This window comes from Pan paniscus, chromosome 1 (assembly GCF_029289425.2).
Source record: "Pan paniscus chromosome 1, NHGRI_mPanPan1-v2.0_pri, whole genome shotgun sequence".
Classification (NCBI taxonomy): domain Eukaryota; kingdom Metazoa; phylum Chordata; class Mammalia; order Primates; family Hominidae; genus Pan; species Pan paniscus.
Window position 1 is genome coordinate 109740462 of NC_073249.2, and position 18560 is coordinate 109759021.

General features: G+C 41.6%; 1 protein-coding gene across 3 annotated transcripts in view; it reads left to right on the forward strand.

Moving 5' to 3' along the window:
• TTF2 (transcription termination factor 2) overlaps positions 1 to 17840 on the forward strand; it is a 43947-nt gene extending 26107 nt beyond the window's left edge. For 2 of the 3 annotated variants that reach the window (XM_008951983.4, XM_003806285.5), the window contains exons 13-24: positions 1542 to 1723; positions 2744 to 2897; positions 3221 to 3312; positions 4018 to 4100; positions 4507 to 4640; positions 5420 to 5590; positions 8001 to 8059; positions 8842 to 8992; positions 10044 to 10126; positions 11525 to 11599; positions 14081 to 14263; positions 14968 to 17840. In XM_008951983.4, the coding sequence (XP_008950231.3) occupies positions 1542 to 1723; positions 2744 to 2897; positions 3221 to 3312; positions 4018 to 4100; positions 4507 to 4640; positions 5420 to 5590; positions 8001 to 8059; positions 8842 to 8992; positions 10044 to 10126; positions 11525 to 11599; positions 14081 to 14225 (1329 nt within the window). In that variant the 3' untranslated portion in view covers positions 14226 to 14263; positions 14968 to 17840. Of the gene's footprint in view, positions 1 to 1541; positions 1724 to 2743; positions 2898 to 3220; positions 3313 to 4017; positions 4101 to 4506; positions 4641 to 5419; positions 5591 to 8000; positions 8060 to 8841; positions 8993 to 10043; positions 10127 to 11524; positions 11600 to 14080 lie in introns of all 3 variants that reach the window. The other variant, XM_063599320.1, reaches the window with a different exon arrangement.
• The last annotated feature ends 720 nt before the right edge of the window (positions 17841 to 18560 follow it).

Below are 18560 nucleotides of genomic sequence, written 5' to 3' on the forward strand. Positions count from 1 at the left end.
CTAAATTTCTTTTCATGATGTATTAGGCTTCATTTATTTATTTATTTGAGGCAGAGTCTCACTCTGTCGCCCAGGATGGAGTGCATGGTGCGATCTTGGCTCACTGCAACCTCTGCATCCCGGGTTCAAGCGATTCTCCTGCCTCAGCTTCCCAAGTAGCTTGGATAACAGGTGCCCGCCACTATGCTCGGCTAATTTTTTGTATTTTTAGTAGAGATGGGGTTTCACCATGTTGGCCAGGCTGGTCTTGAATTCCTGACCTCAAGTGATCCACCCGCCTCGGCCTCCCAAAGTGCTGGGATTATAGGCATGAGCCCCCACACCTGGCCATATTAGGCTCTTTATGATCTTGCCCTACCTGTATGTCGCTCATCTCTTGATGACACCCTGCCCCTCCCTGGGGCACCTCTTGCTCAGTCATACCAAGGGATCTGTAGTTCCCGCCATGCTCTGTCACAGTGTTGTGTCTGTTCTCCCTCCAAATGAAACGCTTTGCCTCTGCTCCTTCTCCCAGGTTAATTTTTTTAAACCTGCTTCAAGAATCTTTTCTGGACCACTCCCTTCCCACCTTCCCCCGGTTTGGTTGAATGCCTCTGCCAGCACCTTGTGCTTACATAAGTTGTAGCACTTTGTTTCTTCAGCAGACGTTGAGTATCCGCAATGGGTCAGGTGCTGTTTCGTCAAGAGCAGCCAGATTCCCACTTCAGGTATTGAACTAGCCAGTGGGACCTACTATATCTATATCGTATTGTAATTATCTTTACGCTTGTTTTTCTCCTCTGCTAGATTTTGAGCTCTTGCAGGTAGGAACTGTTTTTTATATCTGGTTCAGCATCTCACGTCTAAAAGTAGACTTTTGGAAAATCGTTAGTAAATTTAGTAAAATTTAGTAAATGTTTTATTGAGTGAGTGAATTTGCAGGTTCAATGCCTGGTGTAGTCATGGTCTACAGCCATTGCTTAAGTGTGTATTTAAAGAATAAAAGAAAACTCAGCTGGGCGCCGTGGCTCATGCCTGTAATCCCAGCACTTTGGAAGGCCGAGGCGGGCGGATCACGAGGTCAGGAGATCGAGACCATCCTGGCTAACATGATGAAACCCCGTCTCTACTAAAAATACAAAAAATTAGCCGGGCGTGGTGGCGGGCGCCTGTGGTCCCGGCTGCTCGGGAGGCTGAGGCAGGAGAATGGCGTGAAGCCCGGAGGCGGAGCTTGCAGTGAGCCGAGATCGCGCCACTGCACTCCAGCCTGGGCGATGGAGCGAGACTCCCGTCTCAAAAAAAAAAAGGAAACCCAAATTTGAAAACATTTTACTCTTAGACATCTTATGTTCAAAGACTGAGACTCTCAAATAACTTATTTATTTGAACCAGTTGAGACGTTTTACTCTTGGGTTTCTTAATTCTTATTTCAGTGTACCTGAGCTAAGCAAATTTAAAGGTAAATGTGGGTCCTCCATGCTTGCCTGCTATTTCCCCTTGTGTCCTTAAGGACATGTACATTTTCCCATACTGTGGCTGGATTTCACTTGTGATTCTTCCAGGGCACCTCAACACCTTTGCTTCGAATAGCCTGGGCTCGAATCATATTGGATGAAGCTCACAATGTTAAGAATCCCCGAGTGCAGACGTCCATAGCTGTGTGTAAGCTACAAGCCTGTGCCCGTTGGGCTGTCACTGGAACCCCCATTCAAAACAACTTATTGGATATGTATTCGCTGCTGAAGTGAGTAACTTCTTGTGACTGTGTAAATATGAACCCTGTCTGTATCCCTTCATCATTATTTCATGTCTCATAATAAAGCCTTAGTATGTGCCAGATTATCTTGTTTAGGAGATGGCAGGCCTGTCAACCTTTAAAGGACAAAAGAATAAATATTTATGAGAAAATAGCTGTTGATTTGTTGACATAGGACTTTGATTACATTCAGCCCTTATATATATGCAAAAATATAGGACAGCTTGAATTAAATTATTCTTAAGTCCAGTGAATGTTTTCGGCTACTTCTGCTTTAAAACATATGGTCTAGGGCTAGCACTACAATTTATTTGAAGCAAACAAAAAAGAATGCTGATTTTAAAATATTTCCATTTGGCTGAGTGCAGTGGTTCATACCTGTAGTCTCCACACTTTGGAAGGCTGATGTGGGAGGATTGCTTGAAGCCAGGAGTTCAAGATTAGCCAGGGGAGTAAAACGAGATCCCACCTCTACAAAAAATTAAAAAATTAGCCAGGCACAGGGGTGTGCATCTGTGGTCCCAGCTGCTCGAGAGGCTGAGGCAGGAGGATTGCTTGAGCCCAGGAGTTCAAGGCTGCAGTGAGCTATGATTATGCCACTGCACTCCAGCCTGGGTGACAGAGCGAGACCTCAGTCTCTAAAGAAAAAAATTAAAAATAAAATACTTATTTTTATTCGAGTCAGCCATAAGAGGATGTGAAATTTCTTTCTTAGCTCCTGTAGCTTTAGGAACAAATTCTAGCTGTTGGTTATATGTCTTGTTGTGACAGCGTAGGCATTGTTAATAGGAAAACTCACATTTTTATAATGTGGTTTTGTTATTGACTTACATCCTTTTGATCTGTCCAGCAAAGGTTTGCTATGAAATTCACTTTTAAAAGTGATTGGATAACAGGTGTAACAGAAAATCTGATTTGTTTTTCATCTTATATCTTACTTTGAACCTTTATTCCATTCTCCCTGACTTTTCCTTCCCTACTCTGTGCCCTTCTTCCTCAACAAAAAAGGTTTCTCCGTTGCTCTCCATTTGATGAGTTCAATCTGTGGAGGAGTCAGGTTGACAATGGCTCAAAGAAAGGAGGAGAACGGTTAAGTATTTTAACCAAGAGCCTTTTGCTGAGGAGAACAAAAGACCAGCTGGACTCTACTGGCAGACCTTTGGTAATCAAGTTTGTACCTGTCCCTGGGGGAGGCCAGGGAAGGAACATGACTGTGTCCTTGTCTTGGGTTGAACAGCCATCAGCTTTGCTTCAGGATCCTCTGAGTCTCCCATCCTCCTGTGAGGAGGCCCCAGGGTTGCAGTTCCATGCCTAGTGTCATAGCAAACCAGTTGTACTGTATGTTGGAGCAGTCCTGTGTTTAAGAAAGGGTGGAAGCTGCATTCCAGGGTTGACTAGATATGCAGTGTCAGTATGGGGAATTTGTTCTATAATAGGCAGTTAATTTGTATAGCTTCATGCCAGCTTTTTTTTTTATTCTTCCAGGTGATACTGCCCCAGCGTAAATTTCAGTTGCACCATTTAAAGCTTTCTGAAGATGAAGAGACTGTTTACAATGTGTTTTTTGCAAGATCAAGGTGTGTGTATTAAAGAAGCACCTTCTCACACACATTTATTCCTGTCTTTTTTTGGGAGTGAGTTGAAGGTCAAATTTCCACAAACTTTATGGCATTATTGATTAGTTGGATGTCTGTATTCCCTTTTTTTTTTTACCCCGTTTTTCTCCTTCTCCCCTCCCCAGCTTACCTCTGTCTCATACACACATGGAAGGCAAAATTTTGAACCTACTCTTCATTGGCTTCCTTGCATAGAAGTCATAGGGTGTGGTCACCATATACTGAATCTGTCTGGTCCTCATGGGGCTATACTGAATAATGATATCTCTTTGACATTTGACCTGTCATCCAGCATCTCACCGGAACTTTAAAAAGACGACTTTGTAATCCTTTGTGTCATCTGTTCTTTGCACTTTCTCTTGAACTCTTATCTTTCCCTGAATTCCAGATTTACTGTCTCCTATTTGGTACCTCTCATTTACATTTCTAATGTAAATATATTTTTTCTTCTTTTACACCTTATATTTTTTAGCTTATTTTAAAAAAAGATTGGTTTTTTAAAATAACTATTTCTTTTGCATTACCTTTGGCCATTGCTTCTTATGAGCTTGGCATCATTTAACAAGTCTACTTCTATAATTTGTCAAGATCCCACTGCAGGCACAGTTAAGCAGGTCTTAGTGACCATTATACATGCATTTTTTTTTTCTTTTTAATCTGAGGCAGGTCAGCTCTGCAATCCTATCTAAAAAGACATGAAAGTAGAGGCAACCAATCTGGAAGAAGCCCTAATAATCCATTCAGTAGAGGTAAGCTGTAGGACTCTCATAAATACATATGACTGATGAAAATGGGGATTTGGATTCAGTAAAACACAGAAGTGTGAGGTTATGAATCCTTGGTATCAGAGATTTGACCTTAACTAAGACCCTCAAACCAGAGTAAAATCTACTGATTGCGAACACGAGATCTGGTGTTTATTTAGCTTCTTTTTAATTGTTTCCTAAATCTGCTTTATTAAAATGCAGGTAGTTCTATAAGGAAAAACCGATATTTCATTTGGCCTAATTGAAGTGGCCTATAGAAGTGAGTTGTAACTATATTATTGAGTCTGAGATCAAACATGGTTAAAGTAGCCCCATGTAGTTCCTGGCTCTCTCCGTATTTCTCTTTTAAATCCTGTACCATCCTGTGGCTTGTCTTCCCTCTTGGAAGTGGCATTGGAGTTTGGGTCTGAGGAGCCTAGACACTCGGAGGCAGCAGACTCGCCGAGATCCAGCACCGTCCACATACTGTCCCAGTTGCTGAGACTCCGCCAGTGTTGCTGTCATCTTTCTTTACTGAAGTCGGTAAGAAGAGCCCTCAGCCTGCTGTCATATAGTGCTCCAGAGGGGCCACCTGAGAAGTCAATTTCACTCTCCTCCAACTGGGATCCAGTCTGCTTGATCAAAGGAAATGCTGTTTCGGTTTTTCTATTTTTGTTTTTTGGTGGGTTGGAGAAAAGGGGGCTTATTTATTTTGCTTTATTTCATATTAATCTTGATAATTCCTATGGCATCAAGAATAGTGTATTTCTATTGTTTATTTTGTTTTAGATTAACTGTTTAAGAAAAGAAAATGATATTTTGTTTAAAAAGAAGCCATTTGTGAATGCTCTGGTACTTCAGAATGTCATAAAGCTAATTTAGTTCTTGGGGTTTTCTGCTTTCAGGCAGTTTTGGGGTTTTGGGTTCCAGTTATAAAAACTCAGATAGTTATACAGACTGAAAAGTTGCCCCTACATTGGATAGAGGCACATCCAAAATTAAGAGGAGTATTTTATTCATTTCAGGAGCTGTAATAATGTATTCTGATTATCAACATCTCAATTATATTCTAGCTTGGAAAAATAGAATGATTATGTCATCTGCCTGGCAAGTCTTTAAAAAGTTCCATCATTTGGTTTATCTTTAATCTGGTGAAAAAACTTGCAAGATCACACTTTAATCAAGGTGTCTTGAGGAGTTACTGATGACAAATTACAAGACATTTTGCTCTGTGAAGTGTTAAACAATCAAAACATCATCAACAAGTAACAAGGTTTGCTCCCTTGACTCCCAGCTGCTCCTGTCCTTTTTTATCTGTTCAGGCCCTGGATCCAATGGAACTGAAGGGTGAAGGTCTCGTCCTTTCCCTGGAAGAACAGCTCAGTGCTTTGACCTTGTCAGAACTCCGTGACTCAGAGCCATCTTCCACTGTTTCCCTTAACGGCACCTTCTTCAAGATGGAGCTTTTTGAAGGCATGCGAGAGAGCACCAAGGTACTTTTTGTCTCCTCTGTAGTAGTCGAGAGACTTCGATTCCTCACACATTTTCCTGTGTGACAGCACCTCATTTGTCCAAGTGGAAACAGCCATTTGCCAGCAGAGCTAGAGCCGTTAAATTCTAGCTGATCAGATTCTCCCTCCAGTCTTAAAGCTTCATTTATTTCACAGATAACACTAAAGCCTTACTACATAGGGGGCTTTGAGAGAGTAATTTGGGACAACCCCAGCATTGCACTGAAGTGGGTTTTCTGTCATGGGTCACTGGGGAGCTTGCCAGGTTTGTGCTAGGGACGGGGCCTATGCAAGTGAGCAATTTGTTTAGAGAAAGCTTAAAAGGAAAACAAAGGCTTGACTCTAGAGACTGTGTCATACATGCGAGCGCCAATCGCTCTGACTTTGAAAGGCTTCCACATGTGAGTAGTGTTTCCTACATAGCCTTCTGTCTTCATTAGTCATTCTGCTCTGTTTTCGTCAGAGCTTTTTAAGGCAGAAACATTCTGCTGGAGGAAGGCTGAGATATGCCGTAACCTGAGTCCTGCCTGTCTGCTGGCTCGGAATGTGCTTCATCATCCTGCCTGTCTTGAAAGTGAGGCTTGTTTCTCTCTTAGCATCTCAAGCTGCCATTCTTGGGCTCAACCTCTCTTCAAAGGCTTTTTTTGAAAAAGTGTATTAATAACTAGAAAGGAGGTCATTTCCAGGGGAATGGCATTATTTTTTAAAAGGAATGCTGCCTTTTAATTAAAATTTTAAAACATTTACCTAGGTCTTTACCACTGATAGCTGAGAGAAACATAAGAAGAGCATCCCATGTGGCCAGAACACACATGCTAGTGCCTTCAGAGTGAGCTATTGGGCTAAAATTTAAATTCCTAATCATTTGTGTTCCTTGTTTAATTAAATGCAGGTAATATTTATTGACAAGTTTTCTTAACATATGTCCATTAATAGTTCAAACCACATACGGTTGTTTCAAGTAGGGAAGGAGGCTTCTTACTGGAATTTGACCCTGGCTCGTGGGCCATAAATCCAGCCCTCCTGCTGCAGTTTTCTCAAAACACCATGGCCAGCTTTTTCATGTGGGAGTCACAGCGCCTTCCACAATCTCAAGTTGCCAAGACACCAGGCACATCAGTGTCTCTGTTCTATTGTTAACTAAATAACAGATGTACCTGCTTTGCTGTCTGCTAATTTGAATGGTACAGTTCTGTGACTCACTTCCTGCCTAGGCACCAGAATGTTTGTTAAGATTGGAAAGCAGCCCCATGTGGTGACCACTGTAACGACATCCTAGAATGTGGGAGCTCAGGGCACCTCAGAATTTATCTGGCCTAAGTCCTTCTTTTCACTGATGAGGAATCTGAGTCCCAAAGTGGTCCAGCCATATGAGGACAGAGGAAGAACTTCTGTATATTTGTCTCCTGATTGACTTACAGCCCAGTTTTCTTCCTTCTCCAGCATTCTGGGGGTGAACTCTGGGGCCCTTAGAGGCTCTTGAAAGGTTTTTCACATGAGCAGCTGGGAAGAATGAGCCCAGCTGCACTCCAAAGTCATGCCCCACGTATTCTTACTGACAGCTCCCCTGTGGACTCAAGTGCACCCTAAGGGTTCTTGGGGAATACCCAGGGAGCCTGTTCGGAAGCTTTAACAATTGTTCCTCCATCTGGACAGGTCCTTTTCAACAACATTTGGAGCAGGCCATAAAGTGGGTAAAGCTCTTTCACTTTCTTCTTCAGCAAACATTAGGAGAGTATCTTCTCTGTTTTGGCCATGTGTGCACTCACAGCCCCTCACACATGGCCGAAACAGAGAAGTTACTTTCCTAATATTTGCCTCCTTGGAGTGTCTCAAGTCCTGGAAGCAAGAGATAATAAGCAATTAATATATAGTATGACAAGGACCGTGATAATAGAAACAAAAGGTGCTATGATAGTACATGGGCAGTAGGCACCTAACCCGTACTTTGGGGGTTGGGAGGACCTCCAAGAAGAAGTGACATTAAGCTGACACAAAAGGGTGTTCTAGGCAGAGGGAACAGAATGGACAAGACAGCCAAAGTGTGATTTATGGGAAGAATTTTGGTGTGATTGCTGTGTCGTTTGACGAGGGCATGGTGAGAAACAAACCCAGAGAAGCAGAGGCTGGAGCAGCAAGGATCCGGCAAGCTGCCTTGAGGAGCTTGGCCTTTATCCTCAGTGGGAAGCTATGGAAGGGCTTTAGCCAGAGGGGTGAAGTGACAAACTCACATTTTAGAAAGAGCTTTCTGGCTGCAGAGAGGAGGGTGGAATACAGACAGGTGAGGCCAGAGCACAGACGCCATGTAGGAGGCTGCTTCGCATGGCAGGTGAGAGGAGATGGAGAAAAGTGAATTGCTTAAACATACAATGTTGATGTAACCTTTTCCCAGATTTCATCTCTGTTGGCAGAATTGGAGGCAATTCAAAGAAATTCAGCATCCCAAAAGAGGTAACTGCGTTTTCTCATTATCCAAGTATTGGTCATAATTATGTGAGAAAATTTGATATTGCCAAGAGTTATAAATCAAGGACTGTGAGTCATGCTCAGCAGAAAGCACTGAGGTTATAGCACACATTCCCTGTGATTTCTAATTAAAATATTTGTGGTACAAATTGAAAAGGAGATCCCTAGAGGATCAGGGTAAGCGAAGCATCTGAAAAAGTGTTTAAAAGTAGAGAAGCATATAAAGAAAAGCAAGGGAGTGAGGAGGCTCCAGCAGTGCTGATAATGTTCTTAAGCTGAGTACTTGGATACAAGGACTCATTTGTTATACCTGACATATGTGCTATACACCTGCATTTGTATATATTAAATAATTCAATATAAAAATTTAGAACTCGAATTAAGACAGTGTGGGGGCAGGGAGGAGCCTGTTGTTCTGGCTGGCACAGGAAGGGTGGTCAGTGTCCCTTTTGTGCAGGACCACAGATTTCTGGATGAGCACTAGGACCCCAAATAAAAGAAGGCTGGAGTCATCACTTTACTCTAGCTACCATTTTTTTCTGACTTCATTTAGCACTAAATAAATTGTAGAAAGGATCTAGAAATAACTGGAAGCATTATAATCTTCAGATATGACCTAAGTGTGTGCCTTCTCCCTTAGGTAGCAGAAAGCCTTTCCTTGTCAACATTTGATAGCTAATCTTAAGAATGATGAGGGCATTAAAGCCCTGCAGATGAGTCTGTTTAATCTATGTTAGGGTATTTTTTTATTTTATTCTTCTTTCCAGTGTCATTGTCTCTCAGTGGACCAACATGCTGAAAGTTGTAGCATTGCACCTGAAGAAGCATGGACTGACTTATGCCACCATCGATGGCTCTGTCAATCCCAAGCAGAGAATGGACTTGGTAGAGGCATTTAACCACTCCAGAGGCCCTCAGGTACAAGCTGGTCACATCAGAACTGCATAATTAACTGTTCTGAGTTATACAAAGAGAATTCTTTTTGTTTGTTTGGTTTTTGTTTTTGTCTTTTTGAGACGGAGTTTTGCTCTTGTTGCCCAGGCTGGACTGCAATAGTGCTATCTTGGCTCACCGCAACCTCCGCCTCCCAGGTTCAAGCGATTCTCCTGCCTCAGCCTTTCAAGTAGCTGGGATTACAGGCTCCTGCCACCAAGCTTGGCTAATTTTTGTATTTTTAGTAGAGATAAGGTTTCACCATGTTGGCCAGGCTGGTCTTGAACTCCTGACCTCAGGTGATCCACCTGCCTTGGCCTCCCAAAGTGCTGGGGTTACAGGCGTAAGCCACCGTGCCCAGCCATATAAAGAGAATTCTGATATGGCAACTTAAAAATATTTACAGCCTTGATTCCTCCAAGTGTTTAGAATTTATTAGACCTGTATTGGGATACTTTTAAAGAGCACAAATATTCTAAAAAGAATAAAATATGAGGACTAAAAGGAGATTAAGAGCAGAGCTGGTTAGGTTGAAGGGAATCTTTGCAGAGGAGGCAAGCTTTGAAGGATAGGTGGGGTTTTGGTATGAGGAAATATGGAAGGAAATGAAAGAACACAGGCATCTAATTATAGATAATAAGGATTTGGAAAGCATTAGTAGAATGATAGGCAGGAGAATTATTGTAGCAATGGAGGGGTAGGGACTGATGAAATAAACATAATCTGGTTAATTGAAAGTTTATTGAGCTGACCATCCCCAGGGTTCTAAATTACAGTATTTATATATTTTGGCAAGCACTCAGTTAATTTTTTGAGGTTGACTCACACACACACAAAATGTGATGTGAGAATTTTCTCAAAAGTGAGACATGGGAGATAGCATTATAATGTTAAAAAGAAAAACAATTTATAACAGCAGAAGGAAATTTGATAGGAACACATTGCTTATCTGTATTGATCGTGGACTGAAACCTGAGACTGAGATGTGTTACGAGACCAAGTCTGTTTAAAGTTAATGTTGTGTTTCCTTTTGAAGGTAATGCTAATCTCTCTCTTGGCCGGAGGTGTTGGTCTAAACCTGACTGGAGGAAATCACCTCTTTCTTTTGGACATGCACTGGTAATGATTCCGGATTTGTCCTGGGTTGTCACAGCACATCAAGGAGGCCAGTGGGCTACAGGGGCAGCAAGAACTGACTTCTTATGTTGATTGCTGTGTTCGTATTGCAGAGATGCCTTGCTTTGTATGTGTCTATAGATACAGATCTAAGCAGGGTATAGGGCTAGCTGACTCCCCTGAATTCCTGAGCTAGCAAGCCTTCAAATGACTACTCAAAATAGTTCATTCACGTTATTGTTAGTCTAACATGTGTTTCCATGGAAACGGGGAGCATAGCTTTTCCTCCTGGCTAAGAGTTAACCTTGCTCAGTTTTACCTCTTCTCCAGAATACTGTATTCCAGACATACTTGTTGGGGTCCAAGGAAATTTCAACCTTTGAAAAGAGGGAGAAGCATTACTCCAAAAAGAAAAGGAATAGGGATTTTTTAATTATGTTAGAAATACACTTAATACCTCACCCTTGGATTCATTGTATGTAGTGTTAATACCAGGAGTACAACCACATCTTTCGTGGCTACAGAATGAATGAGTTAGTGTGTTGCTAACAGAAAATCTCATAATGAGTACCAGTTTGTGGTTTTCCAGTTATGCCAATCAAGGATTGCTGCTGGGGATTGTCATTGGTCCAATTCTCCAGACAGCCCAGATGGGTACAAATAGGTCAACCTGTTATCATCTTCTAGGAGAACGGGTTTAGTTCTTACTTGGGACTCCTCTATACACGTGAGTGAGGAAAGCATACTAGGAATCGTGCTTTTTTTTTTTTTTCTGAGATAGAGAAATGTTATCCAAGATTTTAAAGAGGTAAGATGAGAAACTAATTTGGAGTTACAATGGGAATCAATAAAGAAGGAAACAAATTAAGTCTCCTTAATCGAATCACAGAATATTAAAGTTGAAAAAGGTAGCTAGTCAAGATCATTAGCTGGCCCTTCAATTTCCAAGTAGCAATCTGAAGCCTAGAGGACTGAGGTTAAATAACTTGCCCAAGGACATCTAGCTACCTAGAGACCAGACCTGAGTTTTGGTGTCACCTCTGTTACTTAGAGTTGTCAACTGATGATAGTGCTAAGAGCTATTATTAACAGTCTGACCCTAGTTTCTCACTAGAAACTAGGCAAGAAGGTATCTGGCACCAGCTTGTCTTAGGCCAGTTTAGCTTAGGACAGGGGTCGACAGATTTTTTTTCTTTGAGGCTTTTCAGGCCACATAGTTCTCTGTCACATGATGTGTGTGTTTTGTTTTGCTTTGCTTTCTTTTCTTAAATCCCTTTAAAACTGTAACAATAATTTTTAGCTACAAAAACAAGCTGTGGGCTGGATTTGGCCCATGGCCCATAGTTTGCCATTTCTGATCTAGTATGTCAGTTCCTTTGAGCTTTAGCTGTCTTCTAACAGGAATCCATCACTTGAAGATCAAGCTTGTGACCGAATTTACCGAGTAGGGCAGCAGAAAGATGTTGTCATACACAGGTAAGTAATGGTCCCCAGGACCCAGGACCCTTCTCAACTTGTACTTTGTGAAAGTCTTTCTTTCTTAGATAGTGCTTTCATAGAATTTGAAGTATTTGGTGATGACTTTACTGATGATGCCCCTGAGGCATACCTTCAGGCAAACCACAGTCAGGAGAAAAATGAGCAATTTGGGGTAAGCTTGAAGTTGGTCACTGCAAAAGAAGAGCAAGTTTGTGTATATGGTGAGGGCAGTCCATGAAAGGACGCTCCTCTCTTTTATTTTTCTTTTTAACTTTTATTTTGACATAATTTCAGACACACAGAAAAGGTACAAGAATAGTACCAAAAAGTTCCCATATATTGTGGTGTGCATGTGGGTAGAAACATTTTTCTGGACCACTTGAGAACAAGTTGTAGACCTGATGCTCCTTTGTCCCTAAGTACTTAAGTGTACATTTCTTAAAATTAAGGGAATTCTCTTACATAACTCCAATAAAATTATCAAAATCAGGTTATTAAAATTAATAAAACACTATTATCTGATCTACAGATCTTTTCAATCTCACTTGTCTCAGTGATGTCCTTCACAGCAAAAAAGAATCCCAGATCCTGGTAGCACGCAGTTTTCATAAGTTTGTCTCCTTTGATCTGGAACAGTACACCCAGTCTTTGTGTTTTATGACATTGACATTTTGATGAGCATGAGCCAGTTATTTTGCAAAATGTCCTCTGTTTTGGACCCCCTTGTCTTTAAAAACAACAAAACCTGCCTTAATGCTGCCAATCCCCTCTCACAATGGCCCTGTTTTTCGCCTTCCTTTTCATGACCAGGTTTCCTGAAGAATTAGGAATCACTGCCTATCTTTACTTGATTACTTCCCATTCATTCCTCAACCTTTACAAACTGGCTTTTACTCCTGTTGCTGCACTGAAATTGCTCTTGTTAAGGGGCACCAATGACTTCCAGACTTCGCTAAATATAGTGATTATGGTAGTCTTCCTATGCTGTCTTCTCTGCTCATTCTGTACATTCCTTCCTTTACAAATTCTGTGCACTCCAGTAAGTCCAAAATTTGTATCTTTAGTTCCAAGGTGTCCTAAACTTCAGACCTGACTATCGCAGTCCCTGCTAAATACCTGAATCCGAGTGTCCACATACTCACCTGTTATTCCTTCTTTTATTCATTGTTCTTTTGAGCATTCAGCCCATAAAACATACCTTTTGAGCACCCACTATGTAGCAAGTATAATTACATGTTTCAGGTACTCAAATGTTACAAATAGAAATTGATTTTCTCTTCCTATTACCTCAAATCTGCTATTCTTCTGTAGTCATTGTCTTTTTTAATAGTATCACTCTTTATCTAATTATCTAGCCAGAACTAGACTCCTACCTTTCTCACTTTTCCACCTACCAAGGCCTTTAGTTATATTTTCTAAATGTTTCTGATAACCATTTCTTCCTTCCCATGCCCACTGCCAGGTCCCCCCTTCCCACTCTGCTGAATCCTGTTCTCTCCATCACCACCGAAGGGCTCTTCCTAGCTAATCCATCTGATTGTGTCATCCACTTCTCATATTCTTCAGTAGCTCTCACCTCCTATAGGATCAAATCAAAATGTCTTAGCATGACATGCACCACCACCTGTGATCTGGCCCTACCGGCCTCTTGAACTTTTGCCATTGTGGACAACATGGTCAATGTGAACTTCCTCCAATACACCATGCTCTGAAACTCAGCCATGGTTTTGCACGTGTTCCCATTCCCTGGGGTGCTCTCCTCACTGCTCTCTCTGGCAAACCCTTGCCCAACATACAAGTCTCATATTAAGAGTTAACTGTTTAATGGGGCCCTCCCTGACTACCCTGGACACATTTCCTTTTCCTCCTTTTGGACACGGCACATACTTCCATTATAGCACTTACCAGGTCATATTATTATTGTTTATTTTCATGTTTGTCTCGCTTTCATTCTGCTTCGGAGCAAGACCATATTCATCTCTCCATCCCCACACCTAGCATAGTGTAGTGAGTGCTTAATCAATACTTTTGAATGAGTGAATGAATGACAACAGTGCCATTTACTTGGTTTGAAAACCCTGTTTTTAGTGTGAATTCACTAAGAAATACTCTAGTTAAACTAGCAGAAATTTGATAACCTTTGAGGCCTTATGGACTTACCAAGGTAGAACTTTTTGGGTAAAAGCTAGATCTCTATACTTTTTTGGATTGGGATATCTTTTGCTTATTTTGAGTTTGTTTCAATTACCTTAGCTTCAGAAAGTATTAAAATGTCAATGTGGGTCACATCCTTTTAAAGGGATATATATCTAGTCAAGGTTGTTTGGATTCCTCAGACAGGGTTCTTAACTGGACCTAAGAAGACTTAAAGGAAGAAATCGCATTAAAAACGAAAGCATAGTAAAAGTTTGAATGTATTATTAGATGTGCTGCTTTGGGTTTTTGATAGTTTGCTTATTTTTTGTTTTTGTTTTTTAGATTTGTTTGTGAGGGAACAGTAGAAGAAAAGATCTTACAGCTCCAAGAAAAAAAGAAAGATTTGGCCAAACAAGTTCTATCAGGGTCTGGAGAATCTGTCACCAAGCTCACCTTGGCTGACCTCAGAGTCCTTTTTGGCATCTAACCTCCTGTGGATAAGGGCTCAGAATAGCACCATTGCTGGTTTGTATTAGGATCTGGGAATAACAACCTAACCATAAGCCTTGAACTCTGTTCTTTGCATTTCAATTTCACCGTCAAGCCTTTCACCTTCCTCAAAATGAGGCATAATCTTATCCCCAGAATTGAGGAGGGGTTATGTTAACCAATTAGTTAACCAATTATGTTAAAAATTTATTTAATGAGTGATATGGAAACCAATTGATTTTTTTAGATAAAAGAATATGTTTTAGAGTTGGATGATTTTGGAAAACAACTCTGGCAGAATTGTATATAAGCTTCAGTAAAGTTCAAAAAGCGGGCCAGGTGTGGTGGCTCATGCCTGTAATCCCGACACTTTGGGAGGCCAAGACAGGAGGATGGCTTGAAGCCAGTAGTTCAAGACCAGCCTGGGCAACACAGTAAGACCCCATCTCTATGAAGAATAAAAAAATGAGCTAGGCGTGGTAGTGCACACCTGTAGTCCTAGCTACTTGGGAGGCTGAGGCAGGAGGATCCCTTGAGTCCAGCAGGTTGAGGCTGCAGTGAGCTGTGATTGTGCCACTGTTTTCCAGCCTGGGCAATATAGTGAGACCCTGTCTCAAAAAAAGGAAAAAAAAGCTCAAAAAGTTCTGTGTTGCCTTTCTCTTCTTCGCTGATGATGGGAGAACCAGTTGCTACCTTCTCTAACACAGGCTCCATCCTATCTCTTCATCTCTTCTTGCCAGTGATGTTGCTCCTGTAACCATCTTTTTATGGGTGGAGCAGAGAGTCAATCCCTGCAGCCACCCTGCAGCCAGCCATCTCTGCAGTTCTCTCAGTGCATGCAGTTCTTCCTCTCAGGCTGAAGATCAAGGAGATGCTTTGTACATGAACAGATGCTGAGTATCTGTATCATTGTATTGTTTAGTGTCAGTATCATTTAGTATTTGCATCACTGTACCATTTAGTGTTGTATATCACTCAGTCATTTAATATTGGTTATCACCATACCATTTAATATTTGTATATTTGGTTCATTGTATCGTTTAGTATTTCTATTATATCATTTCTATTTGTAGTATTTGTATAATATTTGTGTCATTTTTAATAGTATTTGTATTTTTACAAATTTGCAGTATTTGTAGCATTTAGTATCATTGTTTTATTTAGTATTTGGTACAATCTAATAAATACTAATCCAGTCCAATACTAATCCAATCCAATACTAATACTACTATTGGTACAATCCAATACTAATAATACTATTGGTACAATCCAATGCTAATAATACAGTAGTATTGATACAATCTAATAAATAATGTGTTTGACAGTGTAGCAGAAATAATGCTATGTGTTCACCAAACCCACTTCCTTTTCCTCCCGGGCACCCAGAGAGACTGTATTTCCCAGTCTTTGCTGCAGTTTGACGGGGTCCATATCAATGGACTGTGGAGAGAAGCGATTGATGTAAGTCACTTCTAGGTGGTCCTCTACCACTTTCCAAAAGATCATTCATGCTGTTTCTTCCCTCCTCAGCCTATGGGATGCAAAGGAACTGATGGAAGATTACAAGGCCCTAGGGAAGGTGAAGCCACTAGCTCAGCAGTTCTTAGCCTAGTTTTTGGCCATCAGCCCTTCTATTAGACTAGTGAAGCCTCAGTCCCAGGATGGCTCCCCATGTGCACTTCCCTCCTCGCCCCAGCTCACCTACACTGGACTATGACATGATCAAGGAATCTTTTTTTTTAAGCTACTGAGATTTCTGTGTTGTTTACGTAGCAGTTTGTACCCTAAACAAACACTTGAGATTTTATACTTCAGGCAACTATTCAGATTTCCTTCTTCTCATTAGCAATTGTTCCAAAAACACTTACTCTGCTAATTTCTGCTAGAAAGAATCACAGTTCTTCTTACACAGAAACATTTCTGTCCCTTGAGTTGGGAAACAAGACCCTATGTTAACCCAGTCACAGTGTGGACTGAGGCATTCGGAGCCTATTTAAGCAGAAGTTTTCTATAAGGACAAGATTTAAAGGCTTACCAAGGTAAAGACAATGGCCTGGTGGGAAGAATTCTAGTCTAGAACGTTTGAGATTTGACTCTAGTTCTAGGTTCATCTTAGCTGGGTGTGTAACGTTGAAAAAAATTGGCCGGGTGCAGTGGCGCAGGCCTGTCATCCCAGCACTTTGGGAGGCCGAGGCAGACGGATCACGAGGTCAAGAGATCAAGACCATCTTGGCCAACATGGTGAAACCCCGTCTCTACTAAAAATACAAAAATTAGCTGAGCTTGGTGGCGTGCGCCTGTAGTCCCAGCTACTGGGGAGGATGAGGCAGGAGAATCGCTTGAACCTGGGAGGTGGAGGTTGCAGTGAGCTGAGATCACGCCATTGCACTCCAGCCTGGCAACAGAGCGAGACTCCGTCCCAAAAAAAAGAAAAAAATCCTTACTTTCTCTACACTCTGATTTCCTCATTTGTAAGGTGGGCAGTTTTCAGAACTTAGCAGCAATAAGGTTTCTGATAAAATCAAGAAGCAAAGGAAGTAACATTGCCTTTTTGAAGTTTTGCTATAAGATTGACATACCAAGGTAAAGATTGAGTCACCTGAGAAGCAGTGGCTCCCAGGCCAGCAAGAATGTACAAACCTGGCTCTGCCATTTGCTGATTGATATTAGGCAAGTTGCAGATTCCTTGGACATCTCAATCCTTTCATCGGTAAAATGTGTGGATTAGCATGTATCTCATGCTCCACTGGGAATTTCATAGCAAATATATATACTACAACATGGTTGACCAGATAGATCAGTAATATCAACTAGAAGGTATTAGATGAACATTGTCAGTCTCCAGTCAAGCACTGTTTAGGGGAGAGGAATTCTTTCAGGTTCAAGCATTCTGGCTTTTAGTTTGGAGAGGGATGCAGGGATTGTAACTTAAAATCTTCAGATATTGAGACCATTGACAAGTAATCTACTGTAAGGTAGATGCCTCCTGGTATTTTAAAACAGCTTTTCTAATTTCCCTTGTTATTGTACGTAAGCAAAGCAACCTAGTTATGTCTTGGGTAGGTGTTCTCATAGCCGTGAGATGCTACTGACTTGATGTGGATGCAGAAAAAAATGGAACCACTGCCTTAATGGGATGGAATATACCAAACATGCATTCTTAAATCCTAGTGCTGGGATGGATTACATGAATTACATTGTGGAGCTGCATATGTGTCTCCCCTCTTCCCTCCCTGGGGGTTAGGCTGGGTTTGTTTGTTTGTTTTTTTCAGTTTTGTCCTCATGAGGCTTAGCATCTAAGGGAGACAGGCATGAATTAACAGAAGTGGCATTCTGGTATATCTGTCTCAGGCTCATATTCATTTTAGTGTAAATCAGTTTCTTCAAGTCTAGGTATGACAGGGTGGGTCTTTGCACCTTCTAGCGATGGGCAGCATCCCACAACATAGTGGTCTAATTGAGGTGCTACACTATGAGTCCTGCCTGTGTCAACCAGCCTTCCTTCATGTCACAATACTGCTGCTGGATTTGCTTTTTACATCTGCCTATTGCACCTGACTTGGGCATGGATGATAGGAGGTAATAAATGCTTTGAAAACCATGAAGGGCCACACAAGTGCTAGTGTTATTGCTGTGGGACAAGGTCTGGGAATATGAGAACCAGCAGCAGCATGGGTGCAGCTGAGAACCAGATGGTGAACATCTGTCTCCAAAGTGCAACATTCCTGAGCACCAGATGTATAAGGCATTTCTTACTCGACAGAATTGACTTCATGGAAGGTATGTAGTTTGACTTTGCCTTAGCCATGTTGATCAAATAGGAGTATTGTGCATGCCGCAGCTAGACAGAGTCCTGGGCCCTTTAAAAACCTTGTCAGTGACTCCCATTGCAGGCCCAGCGCAGTGGTTCACACCTGTAATCCCAGCATTTGGGAGGCTGAGGCAGGCAGATCACTTGAGGCCAAGAGTTCGAGACCAGACTGGCCAACATGGCAAAACCTCCTCTCTACTAAAAATACAAAAGTTAGCCAGGTGTGATGTTGGGTGCCTGTAATTGCAGCTACTCGGGAGGCTGAGGCAGGAGAATCACTTGAATCCAGGAGGCGGAGGTTACAGTGAGCTGAGATCATACCACTGCACTCCAGCCTGGGCCACAGAGAAAGAACGGTGATTCTTTCTAGCAGAAATTAGCAGAGTAAGTGTTTTTGGAACAATTGCTAATGAGAAGAAGGAAAAACAGAAAAAAAAAAATTTCTGTTTATGGGAGGTGACTTATTTCTCTATCAATCCTGTGAGTGATTTAGCATGGCAATTCATGAACACTGAGTTGTTT